General features: G+C 39.9%; 1 protein-coding gene across 2 annotated transcripts in view; it reads right to left on the reverse strand.

Moving 5' to 3' along the window:
• Positions 1–23,080, reverse strand: part of MVP (major vault protein) — a 32,622-nt gene that overhangs the window by 5,078 nt on the left and 4,464 nt on the right. For both annotated transcript variants that reach the window (XM_051989269.1, XM_051989278.1), the window contains exons 2-12: positions 18,571–18,750; positions 18,067–18,265; positions 10,181–10,304; positions 9,599–9,730; positions 9,017–9,111; positions 8,172–8,408; positions 7,811–8,092; positions 4,837–5,081; positions 4,534–4,731; positions 3,361–3,747; positions 2,723–2,839 (exon numbers count right to left, since the gene is read on the reverse strand). In XM_051989269.1, the coding sequence (XP_051845229.1) occupies positions 2,723–2,839; positions 3,361–3,747; positions 4,534–4,731; positions 4,837–5,081; positions 7,811–8,092; positions 8,172–8,408; positions 9,017–9,111; positions 9,599–9,730; positions 10,181–10,304; positions 18,067–18,265; positions 18,571–18,750 (2,196 nt within the window). The remainder of the gene's footprint in view (positions 1–2,722; positions 2,840–3,360; positions 3,748–4,533; positions 4,732–4,836; positions 5,082–7,810; positions 8,093–8,171; positions 8,409–9,016; positions 9,112–9,598; positions 9,731–10,180; positions 10,305–18,066; positions 18,266–18,570; positions 18,751–23,080) is intronic.

Here is a 23,080-nt window from a genome sequence, read left to right on the forward strand (position 1 = left end):
TTTTGTTTTTCTTTTGTTTCCATTTGGAGGGGAAGGAGAGAAGAATTTAAAAACTAACTTTTAAAAAAAGGGAAGTACTTTTGGAATTATGTCTCCAAAACTACAAAATTCTATATGCCCTTTGACCCAGACACCTCCCAATAACCAAAGTAAACAAAAAAAAAAAAAAAAAGGAAAAAGATCTATATGTATGTACTAAATATTTTTAGCAGTTCTTCATATAGTGGCAAGATCTGGAAACTAAGGGGAGGCCTGATATTTGGGCAATGGCTAAACAAATCATGGAATATGAATGTAACATATTACTATTGTACTATTGTACAGTAACAAATGAAGAGAGTTTTCGAGGAGCTTGGAAAGATTTATATGAACTGATGTGGAGTGAAGTAAGCAGAACCAGGAGAACAATTTGCACAATAGCATCAACATCATCAAAACAAATACATATGAAAGCTTTAAGAACTTTTGATTCCAAAGGACTCATAGTGAAATCACTCACTCATGATGGACTAAGACAAAATGAGATACACATTTTGGATAGTCAATGTGCAAATTTGTTTTACTTGACTATGCTTATATGTTATAAGAGTTTTGTATTTTTTTTTTCCTACTCTGGGGAAGAAGAGAAAATAAATTCTTGATTTTTTTTTTTTTAAGTTTCAAATGATGGGAATATTAACAGGTAATACACAAAGATCCTGTTCTGGAGGAATACATAATCCCACATTGGGGAATATCACATGCAAACTGGTATATGATACAAAGCAGAATACTATAGGGAAAAAGGAGAGCTCCAAAGTAATCCAGAATTTGAGACAAGAGTGACCACTTTTAGCCAGAATCAGAAAAGATTTTAAAATTAGGGATTAACAGATTGAAATCTAATTAATAGACTGATCTGTTAAAATACATAGAAGCAAATGTGCACAAGAGGTCATTGAATAGTCCAGTTTGGCCAGAGCATCTAAGAAAAGAATTAAGAAAGAAGAATGGAAAAGTAGGTTGGAACCAGACCCATGGAGGACCTTAGATAGCAGGTCGAGGAAGTTTCTATTTTACCCTAGAGGTAATGGAAAGCCATGAGGGTTTCTATAATCAAAGAGCCGAGTTGATAGCCCTGTGCATTATAAAGATGCCTTTGGCAGCCACATGGATAGATCGAGATGGGGTGAGTCTGGAGGCAAGAAACCAGTTAAGAGGCTATAATAATCCAGACAAAAGCTTAACAAATCAGAATAGTGATAGGATAAGTGGAGATGTAAGGAAGAATGCAAGAAATGCTTGGAGAACTGAAGAGACTTGACAATGAATTGGATATAGTGGCAAATGGGGAAGAAGGTGAGCCTTTAAAGAAGGAAGAAAAAAGACTGGAAACCTCATAACATCTCCAGTTCTTTCTTCATTAATCATTTCTGCAACTGTTGCAGAGAATCAGCATTCCTTTTATTCTTCCTTTCTTGTGTGAAGGCAAAGTTGAACAGAGAAAGACACTGAAGGATCATGGTGTCAATGGCAGGAGAGACAGATTGAGGAAAATCTGATGAGTTCCATTTGGAAGATGAGTCTGAGGAAGTGGGAGGACATTTGGGGAAGAAATGTCAAGCGGGCAGCTTGGAAGTGGAACTCAGAAGAAAGCTGTGCTAGATCTACAGAAACAGGAATAATTCATAAGTTAAAGAATAGTGGAAAAAACTAATATCTCAATGTAGTGGAATATTAAGGTGCTTTAAAAAATTATGACACAAAAAACTATGGAAAGACCAATGAAGTGATGCAAAATAATAATAATAGGTTCAAAATTACATACACATTAATAATGGTGTACCAAATATGAATGTTATGGAATATTACTGTTCTATAAGAAATGACCAGCAGGATGAATACAGAGAGGCTCGGAGAGACTTACATAAACTGATGCTAAGTGAAATGAGCAGAACCATGAGATCATTATATACTTCAACAACAAGACTACATGATGATCAATTCTGATAGACATGGCTATCTTCAACAATGAGAGGATCCAAATCAGTTCCAACTGATCTGTAATGAACAGAACCAGCTACACCCAGTGAAAGATCACTGGGGAATGAGTGTGGCCACAACATAGCATTACCCTCTTTCTGTTACTGTTTGCTTGAATTTTTGGTTTCCTTCCCAGATTATTTTTTACCTTCTTTCTAAATCTTATCTTTCTTATACAAGATAACTGTATGGACATGTATACATATATTGTATTTAACATATACTTTAACATATTTAATATGTATAAGACTGCCTGCCATCTGGGGAGGAGATGAGGGGAAGGAGGGGAAAAGTTGGAACAGAAGTTTTTGCAAGGGTCAATGTTGAAAAATTACCCATGCATGTTTGGTCAATAAAAAGCTAAAATTAAAAAAAAAAAGAAAAAGAAAAAGCTTTAATTAAAAAAAGAATTTTAAAAAATGTTAAGGAAAATAGGTGGGAGGATTTCTGACAAGCCTAGAAAGGAACACAAGAATCTTATTTGCTGCTACTTTTGTTAAAAGGTTTAGGGGGAATTTGACAAGATTTTTGCCATTTCTTCTGTACATTACTTTATTGTTTTGGTTGGTGATTAAACTTAAGGTTTTTAAATTGTTGGTGACACTGGAAGGTAAGAGTAACAGGTGACAGCCAGAGGGGCAAGGGAGGCCTCTCTGCATTCTCTTTTCTCATGGACTATGGAGCCATCTTCTCTCCTTACCTCTCGGCTTCCAGAAGCAGCAGCATCTTCTGAGCTTTCTCAGCTTCCACTTGGTCCAAGATCTTCTGTCTCTTCAGTCGTCCCTGAGCCTCCTGCTCCAGTCTCTGAGCCTCATGTCTGATAGAAAAGGAGACAGGAAAAGATTCTCGTGAGATGGTGGTAGAGGAAGAATGGGAACCAGGGAGGGCGAGGGACAAGTGCATTGTGGAGGAGGAAGGAAATTGGCATTTATTATTAAGCACCTACTATGGACTAAGTTCTTTGCAAAACACCTACTATGTCTAAGTTCTTTACAAAATACTATGTGCTAAGTTTTTTTTTTTAAACAAATATTGCCTCATTTGATATTTACAACAACTCCAGGAGATAGGGGCTATCATGATTCCTGTTTTACAGATGGGGAAACTGAGGCAGATCGTGGCAAAGTGATTTGTCCAGGGTCATATAGCTAGTAAGTGTCCGAGGCTAGATTTGAACTAAGGTTTTTCTGACTCTATTACACCAGCTGGTTCACTCAAGGAAACCTGTAGCATTAAGTACACAGGGATCTCAACATACAAAGGAGTGGATGCCATGGACTTAAGGCAGGAGAATTGGGAGGGGGAGGGAGTGTCGGAAAAGCCATCTGCTCGGCTCACTTGGCTGCAGCTTCTTGGGAATTCGTGGTGATTTCAATGGCCAGCTGGACACTTCGCTGCAGGGCGTCACGGGTCCGCTGGTCCACGGGTTCTACAGATTGGACATCCACGCTACTGATCACCAGCCCATTCTGAGGAAAGAAAGCTCGGTCCCGGGGCTGAAGCATGGGGTCCTCTCCAGCTCCTTTCCGCTCTATTTCCTCAAAACCGAAGACGGATGTCCGGATGATGCGAGCAGAATTCTTGTGGAAGTCATCAAAGGTGACTGAGGCCACAGCCCCACGCACCCGGGAGGCGATGGCTTTGCAGGCGTCGCCCACAAAGTCTGGAACGGAGAAGAGCCGAGCAGCCTCCTGGGGGTTATTCTGGTCTTTCACTTCAAAGTGCCTGTGGGAAGAGAAAGGGAGAAAGATGTCCCATCTCCTCCCCTACTGGGGTCTGGGAGTTAGGACTGTAATTCAGAACCTGGATTACTGCAATGGGCTCCTAAATGGTTTCCTTCACTCATCTTACTCCACTCTAATCTGTCTCCACCCAGTTGCCAAAGTGATATTTCCTTAAATAAAACTGTGACTGTCATTCTCTACCAAAACTCCAGTGCTGCTCTACTATCTCTGAGATAAAATATAATTACAATATATAATAACATAGTATTTCTGTAGCACTTATTCTGTGCCAGGCTCTGTACTAAGTTTTTATTCAATCATTTTAATTGTGTCCAGCTTTTCATGATTCAGTTTGGGGATTTCTTGGCAGAGATATGGAAGTGATTTGCCATTTCCTTCTCTAGCTTGTTTTATCAATGAAGAGCCGAGGCAGACAGGGTTAGGTGACGTGCCCGGGGTCTGATGAGTTAGGAAGCCAAATTTGATCAGGAAAATGCGTCCTCCTGGCTCCAGGCCTGGGCTGCGCCACCCAGCTGCCGCACTTACATTAATACATTACACAGTGTTACAAATACTGTGAAGGACAAATCTCTGTCTTTGCATCCTCAGAACTTAGCACAGAACACGGCATCTGCCACCGGCTCTCCTGGGCCTGTTCAGACCCACCTGACTCTCGACAAGGTCCCCAGGACCTCCCTTTGGACAATTTGGATTGGACAAATCTCCCCCTCTCCCAGCGCTGACACAGCAGACGATCCTGGCAGGGCCTGGGGGAATCCCTAGGTACCAGTTGTAAGCCAGCTGGAGCTGCAGTCGGGCATGGTCCGCTGTTTCAATGGTGATGACATCAGTAAAGAAATCAGGCCCCAGTAGCAGGCAGAGTGTCCGGCGGGCATGGGGTCGCTTGGGCCGGCCAGCTGAGAGGGACAACACCGTGAATTGTTCTTCAGGGCCAAGGCACACCAGCTCTGGCCCAAACACAACCCTGTGGAAGATCCGGAGAGTCAGCCAAACAGAGAATTCACAGCCCCCAATCCCAGGCGCAACATCCCCCCAGATAGAAGAGTTTTCTTCCCATGTTTTCCCTTACCGGGCTTTCTTTTCCCTGTAGTCATACACCTGCACAGCTGCATTGTGAGGGACCCGGTAGCTCACAATTCGAGTCTTATCCCTGGGAGGGAGAGAACCACTTTTTCTTGACTCCCCCAATGCACCCCTGTCTGCCAGAGGGTCTTGCCCCATGCTCAGCAGTTCTTCCACGCCAGAAGGCAGCTCCTTTTCCCACAACTCTTCATCGTGGGTCAGCATATAGGTTTTACCAACAACAGCCCGGACCTAGAGAACAGACCAAAGAGAAGAAGACATTCTCCAAAGCGGGCAGGGACGAGAAAATTAAAGAATCCAAAGCTTTAGCTCACATTGCTCCCTACACTCAAGAACAGGATTCCTCAGTTCCATGTCAGAGGTAAGGGCTAGTAGGCACTTAATAAACACGTATTGAATTGCATTAAAACACCTGGGTTCTGCTACTATTTCATTAATAGTCTTTGGAAAGATGTATTCCTTCCTTTGAACCTCAGTTTCCTGTTAACAAAACTAAGGAAGGATAAGGTGAAAAGTAGGTGCTGAGATCCCCTTCATTCTAAAACCTAGGGTCCTGAGATCTGAAATGTCATCCCTTGACAACAGAGATCCTGCTCATCTTTTACAGTTTAGTTCAAATGCTTTGCTTTCCAATAAGCCTTCTCTAATTTCCTTACTTCATAATCTTCCCCCTGCCCATCCCTAGTCTTCACATAGCATTGTGCATTTATTTCTCTTAATAAATATTTAATGGATTGAATTCAATAAGAATCTACAGTGTAGAACATTGAGCTAGGCCCTAGAAGAGGCAGTGAGTTAAATAAGCTACAGTGTCTATTCTCATGAAGCTTACATTCTGGCCATTTTAATTTTATGCAGCTGGTACTGAACTGGCTCTTAAAGAAATTCCAAAAGAATAATGTGCTAAAAATATTATGCATTTTTTTTTGAAACTCTCTCCTCATCTCATCCAGACTGAAGTATAATAACTACTCAGGGACTGACCATAGTTGAATGGAAACTTCATTATTTTTGTCTTTTCCAACAAGGCCAGTTTGCCCATCCTCAAGCAATCCATGGCCCCCTGATTCTTGGGGGTTTATCATGTCAGTTTAGAACTTAGTGTCAACACCTGATCATCTTTAGCCCTAGTAGAGTTCAAAACTTCAAATCTCAAGCAATCTGCCAGCCTCAGTTTCCTCAGAAGCAGGGACTATCATGGTGTTATGGATTATTTATATTATGTTATTATATGTTACTATATTATTCATACTATATATCATCAATTTATATTATGGATTCTGTTATAGTTGTTCATGGGCATATTTGGGAAAAATACAAACTTCATCTTAAGCCTGGCTGATCTGATCCAGCTTCGATGAGACTCCAGCTCTTTCTTTAAGCCAAGCTCTAGAAGACTTTTGCCTTCAGCATCCAGATTTTTCAAAAACTTACTTTCTAAACCTTTCCTGATCAATGAATCACCAATAGAAGACTCTAACCCCTCCCTTTGGGCCTTAGGCTATATCACTATTTCCTTTATTACTGTTTTCCTCTTAGTCATTGGGATTAGCTTTCTCTTAAACTTGTGGGTGGTACTTCTTTTTTTCTACCAGCCCTATGCAGTTGATCATAGGAGCAAGTTTCCCAGAGTTTATTTCCAAGGAAAAAGGGAATATGCAAGTTTATAATACACAAGGACAAAAACAGGCAGATAGAAGACAAAATTTTCCCCCTTGGGATCTTAAGGACATGGTGTTTTAGGCATAGAGGCACAAAGACATGGGACACCCAGATCAAAGGGACCAGCTTGTTTATATTCACATATCTTATTCTGGTTAATATTAAAAATCAGAAAAATAAATTAGGGCAAAGTCTGGCAGAATTATTTGGTGAGGGGGCTGCTGGTTGGGCCTTTTGATTTACCATAGTCTTGAGCACTAGGCATTTTCTCTGACTATCCCCCTTATAGCTGGAATGTTCTTCCTTCTCATTTTTGCCTCCTAGTTTCCTTCAAGTCTCAGCTAAAATCCCATCTCCAAGAAGCCCTGTTTTGCCTAATTCCCAATCCCTTTTACTTCCAGAAATCTTCCCTTTATTGATTATTTCCTATTTAACACATACACAGGTTTCTGAGGACCAGGACTCTCTTTGTATCCCCAGGGCTTAGCAGAGAGTCTCAGTAGGTGCTTAATAAATGTTTACCAGATTGGATTGAAGTTTTGTCACTTATTAATTGTCTGACTTATTGATTGACTGATTGAGAGGAGCCTGCCTTTCCATTCTGGGCTTCTGTTTCTTCACCTGAAAAAATGAGGGGTTTGTTGGAAAAGTTGGGGAAGGTGTCAGAAAAGGGAAATAAATTCTTTTGGAATTTCTTTAAGAGCCAGCTCACTACACATATATTGTATCTAGTATATACTGTAACCCATTCAACATGTAAAGGACTGCTTGCCATCTGGGGGAAGGAGTGGAGGGAGGGAGGGGAAAGATTGGAACAGAAGTGAATGCAAGGGATAATGCTGTAAAAATTACCCTGGCATGCGTTCTATCAATAAAAAGTTATTAAAAAAATAAATAAATAAACTAAAAACAAAACAAAACAAACAAACAAAAAAAAGAGCCAGCTCACTTTAGGAGCTTGGAGGTAGGTATAGGGTTCTAGAATTATGGCAGGCACCTGAGGCAGTTTCAGATCAATCAAGGCAGCCTGATGAGGAGCATGCTGCACTTGGAGTTAGGGAGATTTTGTTCAACTCCAGCCTCAGACATTACTAGTTCTGTGACCCAAGCCATTTAACCTCTGCTGCCTCAATTTCCTCACCTGCAAAATGAAGATGCTAATAGCAGATTCCTCCAGGATTGTTATCAGGACTAAATGAAATAGCATATGGAAAGAGCTTCATGTAACTTCAAGGGCTACATCAATTCTAGTGATGATTATTATGAAATTCCAGATTGGGTTTGGAAGCAAGACCTACCTTGCCAGTCTTGATATCCCGCACATAGATGCCCTCATTCTCATCCAGAGGGATGGCCTGTCGCTGCTCTATCACTTCTACTTTGGCTGGGGGGACATATTCCAGGGGTCCCCTAATCAGCCAGCGGTCTCCGGCCCGCCTTTTACCATTCTCCCCGTCATCCCCTTCCTCCAGGGGCTGGAGGGCCCTCAAAAGCAGCCCTTCGTCTTCGGAGAGCACAAACACCTCCTGGATGCCTTCCTCTAACCTCTCCCCAGGATGAAGGAAGAAAGATTTCTCCCCCTGTAGGAGAAGGCAGAGTAAGGCACGCGGCTCTTCCCGAAGTGTCCCCCCTCGCGCCCACTCCCGCCAGCCTCATCACCTTCACCACGCGCTTGTGTCCCAGCTGGTTCTTGCCGTCGGGCCCCACGGGGTCCAGGATCACACAGTAGTTCCGTGGCCCCAAGGTAGTGATGTTCACAATCCCCAGCACTTCCTCATACACATCAGGCACGTGGGCTTCTGTGTCCGCTTGGGTGACCAGCCACTCCTCCCCCGTGTGGCGCAGCAGGCCCCTCACATCCCGGAAGTTCTGCAGGGCCCGCAGGTGCAGGGCTATCTGTGCAGAAGGGAGATGGAAGCTAGAAGGCCTCTGGCCTCTAACCTAACCAAGAGGGATGTGATCCCCCACTCGGGCCAGACATGGAGCCGCCCTTTATGTGGTTAAGATTTGCTAGCACTCTTTGAGCAGTCTCAGTTAATCCTCACAGCAGTCCTGACCCTCAGCTCTTCAACTGATCTCTACTGCTCTTTTACCCCTCATCACTTCCACATTTAAGGGACTTAGGAAAGCTGCACTGATAGAAAAAGGTTTTCCATTCATCCTAATTTCAGGGTGACTTCCGAACACCTGCTGGTCAGGTTAGAATGAGGTTGATTTATTCTTGTGCCATGGACCTTTTTATGAGGCTGGTAAAACCCATGAACGCTTTCTCAGAACTGAGTTTTTAAATATCTGAAAAACCTATGGTTACTGAAATATGACAAATTAAAAAAAAATATTTTTAAATTAGAGACCCTAGTGTTCAGAACCAATGGGCTGGAAAAGTGAGCTTAGAAAGATCACTACTTATTATGTTCCTTATCCACCCCATCCTGGGATAGTGTCCCCACTCAGTTTCCCTCAGTCTTTGTGGAATCCCTCCCAATTCCCCAGAGCTTATGTACCTTGTCTGTGAGGACCACAGCATTGACCACATCCAGAACTTCCTCAAACACACCTGGGAGGTAGGCCCCCATGGAGCGTACCAGCCATTCTTCTCCTAACAAAGGAAGTCATGTTAAAGGTTAGAAAATCTGGCAAAGTCCTGAAAAGACCATCTTAGTGGGTTCTGGTGATGAATACTCTTCCCTATAACAGACAAATGCAGGGTAAGGACCTGTCAAACTTCTAGCTGACAAATTCTGCTTGTTACCACTCATTTCTCTTGCTTTCTGACCTCAGCAATGTTGTGTTTTTTTAAAGGTTGATCTGTGGGAAAATAAACCTCTTTGAAATGGAGAATTCACAAGTGTCAGTATTTATATATCTCCTTCAGATACTCTGTCTCTTTCTTAAACTGACTTGTTTTCCCATCTAAGGCCTCTGCCAAGTTCCTGAGGCTCTCTCCATGTCCATGGTTTCTCTCCAACCTCCTTTGTTCCCCTCAACCCTTCCCTTTGTAAACATCTCCACCCTTCTTGTTCTCTGCCCTCCAGATCATTCCGTCTCCCTGCCCCACCCTGGCTCCAGCTCCCCTGTCCCCTTACCTGTCACTCTCTGTTTGCCATCCCGATCCAGACATTCTTTCCGGGCCCGCAGGCGAAGAGCTTGGTTATGTCGAATCACTGTGGCCTGGATTGTCTCCACCACTTCTACCTCCTTCTGGGGGATGTATGTGCCTGAGAGGATGGAATGGAAAGTGTAGAAAATGCTTTATTATAATGTTCAGAAAACTATCATCATACTGTTTAAATCTAACTTTATGGGACTAGAGAGAATGTCACCCTACTCTCAGTAACTTTCCAGGAATGCCAGAGAGGGCTACAGGGAATTATGGGTTCTTCTCAGGGCCTGGATCCCATAAAAAGCAAACCTTCTGGGGCCTGGAGGATAGGGAATCACACATCTTCCAGCTCTTTTTCTTTTACCAAATGACCTAATAAAATTTCTTCCTAAAACTATTTTAGGTTTTGGGGTTTCTTTTCACAATTGACAAAATAAAGGAGAAAACAGGGGAAAGCAAGAGAGGCAAGTGATTGGGGATTCTTCCTATTCCACCCAGGATGAAACCTGCCGAATGAGGTCAGATCCTATATAGATGATGACCATTAGGGAGACAAATGACTTACCAGGCCCTTCAAAGAGCCACTCATCTCCTGCTATTCTTCTCTCCCCATTCTCATCTTCAAAGTCAAGTAAAGCCTTAAGGTGCAGTGCTGTATTGGGTAGGACCACCTGAAGTGGAGTTATATCCTAGCAGAATAGAAAAGAAATCCATGATCCATCCCTGAGGCCCTCAGAATTAGGACTCTCAAAGATCTGGATGGGAGGGCCTGAAATTCAAGGTAGACTCAAGGTAGTTTTGGAAGTGAGAAATCAACTTCTGTCATGTAAAGAGAACAATGAAAAATATCCTGAGCAGCACCTTTTCTGTCCATTTCCTCTAGATTTGGTTTTCCTGAGAGTATAAGTAGAGAATTTTGAAGGCTGCATTTTATGAATCAGAGAGTGCCAAATTCTTTTGTGGCATAAGTAGTAAATGCCCAAATATCACACAATCGTGGGAAGTAGGAGACAGAGCACTGGACCTGGAAGCATAAGATAAGTGTCTCAGTTCTGAGACAATTACTAGCTTTGTGTTAACCTTGGGTAAATGTTGCTTAATCCCTCCAAACCTCAGCTTTTTCCTCTGTAGAAAGAAGTTAATTAAGATTCTTGGTCTAGATTAAAAGCTAGATCATGAAATTATTTGGATCTAGGGAAGAAGGGATGGTGCCATTTTAGCATTTAGAGCTATCTATCACTAGGATAACACAGGAATACTGACACATCTTTATCTTGCCCTTTAATTTTACAAGACCATATTTCAAAACATTCAGAAAAAGGATAGGTGGAATCCCAGATATGAAATTCTTAAGGAAGAGTTGTTGAAAAAAAGATTGAGGGAAGAGGAAAGGAGGAGGCAAGAACTCTTCAAAAATAAATTCTGTTGGGGAACATAAATGATTCCCATGAGTAAGAAAAATGTGTCAACGAGACCAAATGGTTACATACACATCACTGATAAACACTGAATTTGGAAAAGCAAATGAGCAAAGTAACTGAGACAAAATTAAAAAATGTATTCTGAATCTGTAAGAATGCCAAGACTAAAGTTGCAAAAGATCTAAGATATGTAATAAATAATGACCACAAAATAGTTTTAAAAAATAAGATGGAACAGGAAGAAAGTAGCAAAGGGACCACTTCTCAAGATGACAGTGGTAAAAACTGAAAAAAGGAAGAACTATTCAACTCCTTTTGCTCCTATCTTTTTTCTCTACCAAGAAGAATGACCTTTAGACTGGGAAAGGTTGAACAAAAATGGTTAACAGGGCACTGAAAGAAAAGTCAACAGATGAAATGATAAAGAGGTTATATCTGTTCGCAATATGCTCAAGCCACTGTGCCAGGGTGAACTCTGCCCCAGAAGCCTAAAAGGACTTGTACATGTGACTTAAAAACTACCAATAATAGTTAAGCAGAGTCATGAGGAATAGGAGGAAATATTATTGGAGATATTCAAATGTTCTATTTTGAAAAAATAGTGGAAGGCAAATTCTCAAATTGTAAACTAGCTAGTTCCCCCCCCCACACACACACTTAACAGTATTTTATTTTTTCTACTTATATGTAAAAGTTTTCAACATTTACTTTTATAAGATTTTGAGTTCCACTATGCTTAAAATTATCAAACTGTGCATACCCTTTGATCCAGCAGTGTTACTATTGGGCTTATATCCTAAAGAGATATTAAAGAAGGGAAAGGGACCCCACATGTGTAAGAATGTTTGTGGCAGCCCTCTTTGTAGTGGCCAGAAACTGGAAACTAAGTGGATGCCCATCAATGGGAGAATGGCTGAATAAGTTATGGTATATGAATTATGGAATATTATTGTTCTGTAAGAAATGACCAGCTGGATGATTTCAGAAAGGCCTGGAAAGATTTACACGAACTGATGCTGAGTGAAATGAGCAGGGCCAGGATCATTATACACTTCAACAACAATACTCTATGATGATCAATTCTGATGGACGTGGCCCTCTTCAACAATGAGATGAACCAAATCAGTTCCAATAGAGCAGTAATGAACTGAACCAGCTACGCCCAGGGAAAGAACTCTGGGAGATGACTATGAACCACTACATAGAATTCCCAATCCCTCTATTTTTGTCCGCCTGCATTTTTGATTTCCTTCACAGGCTAATTGTACACTATTTCAAAGTCCGATTCTTTTTGTACAGCAAAATGACTGTATGGACATGTATACTTATATTGTATTTAACTTATACTTTAACATATTCAACATGTATTGGTCTACCTGCCATCTGGGGGAGGGGGTGGGGGAGAGGGAGGGGAAAAATTGGAACACAAGGTTTTGCAACTGTCAATGCTGAAAAATTACCCATGCATATATCTTGTAAATAAAAACTATAATAAAAAAGATTTTGAGTTCCATTGTTGTTCTACCTCCATCTATCCCAATCATCCTCCTCAAATGGCAAGCAGTCTAATATAAATTATACTTGTATCCTCATATCAAACATATTTCCACATTAGTCATATTGTGAAAGAATTAGAAAAAAACTATGAGAAAGGAAAAATTAAAAAAAATGACAATAGTGTCCTTTAATCTGCATTCAAATTCCATAAGTTTTTTCTTTGAATGTGGCTCACATTTTCCATCATGAATCTTTTGGAATTGGCTTTATCACTGGATTGCTAAGAAGAGCTTAGTCTATAAAAGTTGATCATTTCATTATACACTTCGACAACGATATTGTATGAGGACATATTTTGATGGAAGTGGATTTCTTTGACAAAGAGACCTGAGTTTCAATTGATAAATGACGGACAAAAGCAGCTACACCCAAAGAAAGAACACTGGGAAACGAATGTGAACTATCTGCATTTTTGTTTCTCTTCCCGGATTATTTATACCTTCTGAATCCAATTCTCCCTACGCAACAAGAGAACTGTTCGGTTCTGCAAACATATATTGTATCTAGGATATACTGCAACATATCCAACATATAAAGGACTGCTTGCCATCTAGGGGAGGGGGTCGAGGGAGGGAGGGGAAAAAAAATCGGAACAGAAATGAGTGTAAATATAATGTAATTATTAAATAAAAAAAATTAAAAAAAAAAAAAAAGTTGATCATTGCACAATATTGCTGTTACTGTGTATGATATTCTCCTGGTTCTAGCAAGTTTATTGTTGACAAAATTTTTAAAGGGGTGGTTTGTGGATCCTTAGAAAGAAAATCACTAATTGCTATGTGCCAGTATGAGTTCTCTAAAGACAAATAATTCTGGGCTGTTTTTTTTCCTTTTTTGACAGCTAATAGATTTGGAAAATATCATTTGTCGGGCCATTAATAAAAATCCAGCACAATGGTGTTGAGGACCAGACAGATGTGGGAGATAGGGAGATTTAGACATAGGTAAAAAGATAGGAATTAAAAAATAAGATGTAGGAATACAACCTGGAATGAACTCTAGCAGAATGCTTTCTCTAGGGTACTGTTGTTCTTAGTGTTTGGGAAACATGCTGATCCCATGAGGAAAAATGAATGTATAACATGAATGAGTACAAATCCATGAATATTAGAACAGTTAGAAGAGTGGATGAAATTTATTAAATTTTTTCCCCTACTTTATTAAATTTAAAGTACAACACTTTGGTTAAAAAACAAACAAAAAATTTTACAAGTATAAAACTGGGATATGAGTAGACAAAAACTCATGGAAAGGAATGAGGTTTTTAAAGTAAACATGTTATATAGCCAAGTCAAGTCAATAAGCATTCATTAAGTACTTATTATGTGCCAGGCATTGTGCTAGAGATACAAAGGGCTGGTTACTGTTTTTTATGCTTGAATAGGACCAAAATGGCACCATTTTTTGTTTTGAATAGGATAGTGTGAGGGTCAAAAATACTCAGTTTACAACAAAAGATACTTAGGCAGAGCCATTTGAGATGCTCCCTTTTTGCAGGGGCTTAATTTTATAGTGCTTGATACACAGAAGATACAGCTGAGGCAAAGTTAAAATTCAGAGTCTCATTGGTTAATAGACCTGTAGCTTGCCCATTCAGGGGAACTTTCAGTTCATGGGTACAACTGGTGACGAGAGGATTCCAAAATTGGCCAAGCTGATGGTCACTCACTGGCACCCTGTTTAAGACAGTGTTAGCTGTTGGCCAGAACACCCATAGGCCTGTTTCTCCAGCAAAGTGATAATAAGATTGAGGGACCATCAGAAATAGAATGTTCTATATCACTGACTCATCTCTATCAGGCCAAAGTAGATTGCCTACTCAGCAGAAAGAGTGGTGGTCCTATAATCAAGGAAGTGAACTTTGTAACAAGTCATTGAACTTAAGAATCTTAAAGCCCATTACAAGAAAGAATCTATCCTACCTTATCTAATCATCTCCAAAATAAAGATATGTAAATATCTATTAACACTAGTTGATTATACTGACTGAATATAAATTAATAGAAAAGCATATCACTAAATAATTACTATGGAATCATACCAAACTGAATAACTGATCAAAAATAAGCTAGGGGTCTAAGTCTACAGGGTCTAAGTCATTATTTCCTACAATAGTCACCTCCCACATTAGGCAGACTAGGATTAGGTTAAGTGGAGCAGGCCATTTTTAAGGGCACCTTTTCTAGCCCTTTCCTCGCCAGAAGCAGAACAAGGTGGCTGCTCAGACTCCCAGGGATTCCAAATCCCCCTGCTGCTTCAACACAGTGAGAAGAGAACTCTAGGTCCTGGGCCTCTTGTGGACAGGGCCTGATTACTTCCAGTGCATTCCCACCTGCTGATTCATCACCACAGGACTTTGAGGCAGGCAAAAAGGATAAAATGGTGAAGTCTTTGACTTGAACATAATTGGATTTAAGGGCCTTCATGGCCCTTGGGAAAAACTGTTCTCATCTGACCATTCCACCAAGGATGTCTTCCTGTGTCTGGGTTAGACACCCCTAAACTGCTGAGGGATTTAAGGCCCCTCAGGTACCCTCAGCCTGATTTAGCCCATCCGCCGACACTGGCTGCTGTACAAACCGCAGCCTCTCGTGGCCACAGGTGGGAAATGGATGGCAGGTGAACACCAAAGGTGGAAAGCGACTCTGAAAGGGCTCAGCAGCTCTCACATAGATGTGTTAGTCTCCTCTGACCACTTATCCACCCACATACAACTATAAGCAAAATGAAATATATTCTCTGCCCTCAAGGAATTTCTACACCAAGGAAAGACAACACATATAAGAAAACTGAAAAAGAAGGGGAATGGGGAAAGGGAAAGTAAAGACAGCAGAAAGTCTGGATAGCCAGGAATGGAGCCCAATGGCTAGTCTGGGAGCCTTTTTTTAAATCGGAGGTACCTGGAGGAACCAGCCAATCAGAGGGGCTGTGGTACAGCATGAACTTCTAGGGTGGGAAGGCTGCTATAGACATGATGGAGGAGTGGAACCCGAGAAGAATGTCTGAGAAACAGTTGGAAATAGCAACTGTAGCTCGGTAAGAGAGATTGGGGCTGGATATATATCATCAGGTGAAGATGGAAACATATATTTTTGGACACAGTTAGGATGGGAATTGCTTTTAGCTATACATATGTCTTATAAGTAATTTTTTTCCCAATTTTTTTTTCCAGTACAGATGATAGGAGGGGAAAATGGGAGGGAGACTGGAATGGAATTAAAAAGAAGGCCAGAGAGAGAAGATGAGAATATCCTTGAAACATACATGAAAAACTAATTTTCTGTTCAGTATAAAAAATAAAATTAGACGAAAAAATACTCAGAGGAGACATGATTGCTGCTTTTGAGCACTTTAAGGGCTGACATGTAGACAAGGGATTGGCTTTCGTTTATTTAGCCACAGAGGGAAGAACTGGGAATAAAAGGGTAATAGTTACAGGGAGGTAGGTTTTGATATTAAACAAGATTTCCTTTTTTTTTTTAATAACTTTTTATTGACAGAACCCATGCCAGGGTAATTTTTTACAACATTATCCCTTGAACTCATTTCTGTTCCGATTTTTCCCTTCCCTCCCTCCATCCCCTCCCCCAGATGGCAAGCAGTCCTATACATGTTAAATAGGTTTCAGTATATCCTAGATACAATATATGTGTGCAGAACTGAACAGTTCTCTTATTACACAGGGAGAATTGGATTCAGAAGGTATAAATAACTTGGCAAGAAAAACAAAAATGCAAGCAGTTTATATTCATTTCCCAGTGTTAAACAAGATTTCTAAAAAGTCTTAATTCACTCTTAAGCTTCAGTTTTCTAAAAATGTACTAAGTATTTTGGAAATCCTATAATTAAAAAAATTTTATAATAAAGTTGAGAAAAAATAGAGGGAAAAAACACAGAAAATAAGGAATTGCCTCATTATTGGAAAAACTTCTAGCTGAATATCTTCGAGGGGAAGTTTCCTGTTGCACTGCCCATGATGCTCTGTCATCATATACTTCTGTACTGATTTTTTCTCTTCCCCTCTCAAATGCTCTTCCTCTTGAAACTTATTTCCTTATAAACTCAGCCAGTTTCTGTATGAGGCCTCCAAGCTACTAAAGCTTCTCCACCTCCACACAGTTTGTATCTGATTTGTTTATTCCTATAAGTACATATATGTTGTGTTCCCAGTTGGAATATAACCAAAGGCTGCAATAGATACAGCCTTAAAGCTATCTCCACCGAAGGCTCCTGTGAACCCACAACTGTTGTAGGCAAGGAGCTCAACCTTGCTTCCTAAAGTCATGAGGACCTGAGTTCAGATCTGGTCTCAGACACTTAAAACTTCCTAGCTGTGTGACTCTGGGCAAGTCACTTAACCCCAATTGCCTCAGCAAAACAAAACAACAACAATAACAAAAACCTCTGCAATCCAGCAATACCAGTGCAAGGCTATATCCCAAAGACATCCAAAGAATGGAAAAGGACTTATCTGTACAAAAATATTTAGAGCAGCTCTTTCTGCAGTGGCTAAGAATTGGAAATAAAATTGGGGGATGGCTAAATAAGCTGTGGTATATGATTGTAATGTAATAGTATAGTGCCATAAGAAATGACAAGCAAGATTATACCAGACTTAAATGAACTGATGCATAGTAAAGTGAACAGAAGCAAGAGAACATTTGTACAGAGTAACAGCAATATTATTTAATGAACTGTGAATAACTTAGCTATTCTCAACAATACATGATGAAGCATGTTTTCCACCTCCAGAAAAAAATGATACTGAATACTAACTGAACCATGCCGTTTTCCACTTTAATTTTTTTCCTTTCGAGTATTCTAGTACAAAGTGACTAATATGGAAATGTTTTACATAATTGCTTCACATCTATAACTTATATCTGATTATCATTTCAGGGAGGAGGGAAAGAAAGAGAGAAAAAGGGTTGTATCTGGACTCAAAACCTTAAGTAAAAATGTTTTAAAAAAATTAAAGATGACAAAAGTCTAGAAGTAAATGACTTGTCTACATAGTTCAAGTCATGCCAATGGGGAAATCCCACCCAGAGATTTCTTCTCTTCCTGATCTTATCCCACTTTATTGTTTTCAATAATTCTATAAGCGTCACGTGATCTGTGTCAACAAATGGGTAAAGTGAAATGTTTAAAAGGATTAACTGAAGGCTGCCATGGTCCCCAGGAAAACTCTGTGAGAACTCAGCTCCACAGTAGCATGTGAAATAATTTAGTTATTGGTGGTCAATTACTAACAGGCAAAGAGGGCTACTGACAACTGTAAGCAAAAATATGGAGGTGAGAAAGCATGAATGTGTTAAAGGAATGACAAGAGAATGCTGATGCTCAAAAGTGGAGAGGAGGGCAGAAGAGAATTCCTTGATAATTCAGTTCTATACAACCCAATTTTAGTGCTAGCCAGTGCCTTGCCCCTCATGCATCGCTTCCTTGCAGAGGAAGGACTCATTGTGGGTACCTGTTCCAGCTCCTCTCCTGGGTACAGCGGGAAGGGGTCCTGGGCCAGCCGGATCTCCAGGTCTGCATGACGAAGTCGCACTTGCCCAGTAGCCACATCAAACAGCACAGAGCCCACTTTATCTCGGGCTACAGGGTTAGCTACAATGCAGTAATGTCGTGGTGGGACTGTCACCATCCGTGCCGGGGCAAACAGCACCCTGGGGAACAGAGGGAAAGTAGGAGGGATCGCCGCGATCTTCCTCTAAGCCTTCCCACCCAGCCCGACACAGCCCCGAGAGGTAAGCTCAGTGCTTCAGATAACGAGTGTTCCAGCAAGGAACACAGGCCTCCAATCGACCAAAAGCTGTCTGCCTGCCACATTCTGGCCCGAATGAGGTTTACTCTTGCCTGGACATGAAGACAGAATGAGAGACCTGGAGAGCCTGATCAACAAGGTCTATCCCTCCCTGCCCCAGACTTGCCTTTTTCTCTGCCTCTCTCCTTTTCAGGACTCAATACCAACCTTTCATTGTCCTGCCGGATGTAGGTCTTGGGTCCAACCTCCACCCGGGACACGTTGCTGTTCTGGTCAAGCACATGGATGAAGTGGTATGGGGGAATTCGGATGATGGAATCTCCCTTATTTGCCATGGTGACTTCAGAGTCAAGATGGCCGGAATTAGGAGTGGTTAATACAGGATCTCTGGTGTGGGGAGAAAGAATACAAATGAATGATAAACTGTACATATTTTTTGATCCAGCAGTGTCTCTCCTGGATACTGTCTGTATCCCAAAAGATCACCAAAAGTGAAAATAACCCTCACATGACAGTATGTTTGTAAGAATTCAAAGTACCATAGGGACCATTATCTTTTAATATTACAAGGGCCATCATGTGGAAGAGGCAAAGATTTGACTTGTTTTGTTTGGCTCCAAAGGAAGGAATGAGGAGCCACAGCCACGTTCAGGAAAGCATATTTTAGTTTTAAGTAAAAACTCCTTAGCAATTAAGAATTGCTCAAAAGAGGAATGGATTATTGCAGGAGGTAGGTGACTCTCCTTCAGTGCAATTCTTCCAGCTGATGACTATTGGTTGGGGATGTTGTCCAGGAAATTCCTGTTCAGGTATGGATTAGATGACCACTGACTCCTAATTAGCCAAAGACTTAAACTCTCCCAAGCCTACTCTTAGCTAGTCCAATTTCAAGTTTTTAAAATAATAAAGTATGCAAAATTCTTCTCTACTGTTTTATTTCATGGAGGTGATCTTGGTTCTTGGTTCTGCCAATAAACCTTAAGTTCTGGAAAGCTCTGCTATACTAGAAAAGCTTCCTGTACAGTTTTGGTGACAGACTGAGTACCAAAGTAGCTACTACATATACGAAGGTTCATCACCAGCTGGTTGCCCACTAAGTGACAAGATTCTCTGGCAAGTCAACCTCAAAAGAGAAAATAAACATTCTTGTGTGGCTGCCTCACATAAATACACTTATAGACGAGTGATAAAAAAGGGGGCAGGAGCTGCTAAGAAACACAACTTTTAAACTTAAAAAGATGAACTCAAGAAGATATTCTAAATGTGGGATTTTGTGTCCAATGGCAATGACTTGAAATACTTTTGGTTAAGCTGACTCATATTATATAGTGATAGTCTCACAAATGAAAACAAAAGTATTAAGCTAATGGGAAGGATAGCAAATATATTCTCGGAAAGACAAACGAATCAAAGAGATTGTTTCACTGGGTGCCCCAAAACAACTAAAAATAAAAATTTCATGGGATACTTGGTTATATCATCTTGTAGATGCTCTTAACGAGGATAAACAAAAAAACATTTAGAGCAGGGGTCCTCAAACTTTTTAAATAGGGGGCCAGTTTACTGTCCCTCAGACTGTTGGAGGGCTGGACTATAGTAAAAACAAAAACTTTGTTTTGTGGGCCTTTAAATAAAGAAACTTCATAGCCCTGGGTGAGGGGGATAAAAGTCCTTTGCTACCGCATCTAGCCCACGGGTGTAGTTTGAGGACCCCTGATTTAGAGGGTGGGATAATCAATACATTGACATCCACTGCAGACATGAACTTCAAACTAAGCCAATAGAAACTTTGATATTTGGTGACTTCATTGTAAAAGTAGATACTGAGAATGGCATTCAGGTTGAAGAAATTAAAATGATTAAAGATTTATATCCTATTCTGAAAACTCAGACCAGAATATTATGAATGTTCTCTTCCAAAAATAATTTGAAAGGTGCTGAACATGGCAAATCAATGTCACAAAAATGAAAAATTGACTTCCAACAGGAAACTAAGTTTCATCTGAATATCAGCCCACTTTCTTAGCATAGCCAAAGGAAATGTGTCCTGACTATATAAGACCCCCCTTCTTTCCTGAATGTCAATAAAGAGGGTAACCTCCTTTTCATTAGTGATTTTACTGAGGTAGCCAATCTAACTCACGTTATTATATGTATCACTGTTAATAAACTAATTTTTCTTGTAGTATATACCTCAGTTTACCTTAGTTGAGTTTACCTGCAACAATATCCTTCAACTTTGTTAAAGTTGTTAATTGTTCTAACTGGTTTTTTAGTTGATTCTCTAGGGTTCTCTAAGTATATCATCATAACATCTACAAAGAATGATGATTTTGTTTCTTCACTGCCTATTTTTATTCCTTTAATTTTTTTTCTGGTTTCTTTGGCACAACATTGAATAATAATGGTGATAATGGGCATCCTTCCTTTACCCCTGATGTTATTGGGGAAACAATGTTTATACTCATTACAGGTAATGCTTGCTCTTAATTTTGGATACTACTTATTTTTAAAAAGACTCCATTAATTTTTATGCACTATTTTCCTAATAGTGAATTAGTTCTGCAGTCTTAATATAAATTCTATGTGGGCAGTGTATGATTTTTGTGATATATTACAATAATCTCTTTGCTAGTGTTTTAATTTAAAATTTAAAAATTATGGAAATTGGTCTATAATTCTTCTCTTTTTCCCCTTCCTGGTTTAGATATTGGAACCTTATCTGTGTCATAAAAGGAATAACAGGATACCTTCTTTACCTATTTCTTTTTTTCTACTTGTGAATTCATCTGGTATTGGGGATTTTTTCTTAGGGATGGCTTGGTTCAATTACTTTTTTTTTAAAGATAGGGTTATTGGGGCAGCTAAGTGGCACAGTGACTAGAACACCAGCTTTCATTCAGAAGGACCCGAGTTCAAATCTGACCTTAGACACTTAACACTTCCTAGCTGTGTGACCCTGGGCAAGTCATTTAACCCCAACTGCCTCAACAACAACAAAAATTTTTAAGTTATTTAAGATTTTATTTTTTCTTTTCTTAACCCAGTTAATTTATATTTTTGTAAATAGTCATCCATTTAACTGAAATATGCCAATATTGGCATATAATTAGATAAAATAACTCCTAATTGTTGCTTTAATTTTATTTTCATTGGTGGTACATTCACCCTTTACATTTGATATTAGTAATTTTGTTTCTTTTTAAATTTTTTTTTAAATTTAAATTTTATTTTATTTAATAATAACTTTGTATTGACAGAATCCATGCCAGGGTAATTTTTTACAACATTATCCCTTGCACTCGCTTATGTTTCGTTTTTTCCCCTCCCTCCCTCCACCCCCCCCCCAAGATGGCAAGCAGTCCTATATATGTTAAATATGTTGCAGTATATCCTAGATACAATACATATTTGCAGAACCGAACAGTTCTCCTGTTGCACAGGGAGAATTGGATTCAGAAGGTAAAAATAACTCGGGAAGAAAATCAAAAATGCAAATAGTTCACATTCGTTTCCCAGTGTTCCTTCTCTGGGTGTAGCTGTCTCTGTCCATCATTTATCCATTGAAACTCAATTAGGTCTCTTTGTCATAGAAATCCACTTCCATCAGAATACATCCTCATACAATATCGTTGTCGAAGTGTATAATGATCTCCTGGTTCTGCTCATCTCACTTAGCATCAGTTCATGTAGGTCTCTCCAAGCCTCTCTGTATTCATCCTGCTGGTCATTCCTTACAGAGCAATAATATTCCATAACATTCATATACCACAATTTACCAAGCCATTCTCCAATTGATGGGCATTTTCCAGTTTCAAGCCACTACAAACAGGGCTGCTACAAACATTTTGGCACATACAGGTCCCTTTCTTTGGGATATAAGCCCAATAGAAACACTGCTGGATCAAAGGGTATGCACAGTTTGATAACTTTTTGGGCATAATTCCAGATTGTTCTCCAGAATGGTTGGATTCGTTCACAACTCCATCAGTGTCCCCGTTTTCCTGCATCCCCTCCAACATTCATCATTATTTTTTCCTGTCATTCCTTTTTAAATTTTTAAAAATAAAATTAGATACAGCGATAGAGCACCAGCTCTTAAGTCAAGAGGACCTCAGACACTTAATAGTTCCTGGCTGTGTGATCCTGGGCAAGTCACTTAATCCCAATTGCCTCAGCAAAAACCAAAACAAAATACAATTAAAAAGATCAAATTAACCATTTCCCCCACAAAAGTAGTTGCACTTTATTTATTTGCTCACTTTCCATTTTATTAATTTCTTCTTTGATTTTCAGGATTTCATTTAGAGGTTTAATTAGGGATTTTTAATTTGTTCTTTTTTCTAGGGCTTTTTTCCCCCTGTATGCTCAATTTATTCATATGCTCTCTCTTATATATTTAGAGACATAAACTTTCCCCAAGTATTGCTTTGGCTACATTTCAAAAGTGGGACAGAAGTCTTTCTAAGAGACAAGGAGGAAAAGAGAGGGGTTGATCCCTGGAATTCCCTACCTGGTCAGAGGGGGCAGGAACTACTTCACAGGGGAAGAAAAAAAAAAAAGACTCCTAATAGGTTTTTCTCCTTCCACTTTCTCTCTCTTTTCTGAGTGCTGCATCCTTAATACCAAAATAATCTTAGACACAACTGATGGTTCATGAAGGGAAGATTAGAGTAATGAAAAGATGGCTAGATTTTATAGATTCAACGTGTTAGCT

Source organism: Antechinus flavipes, chromosome 1 (assembly GCF_016432865.1).
Source record: "Antechinus flavipes isolate AdamAnt ecotype Samford, QLD, Australia chromosome 1, AdamAnt_v2, whole genome shotgun sequence".
Classification (NCBI taxonomy): domain Eukaryota; kingdom Metazoa; phylum Chordata; class Mammalia; order Dasyuromorphia; family Dasyuridae; genus Antechinus; species Antechinus flavipes.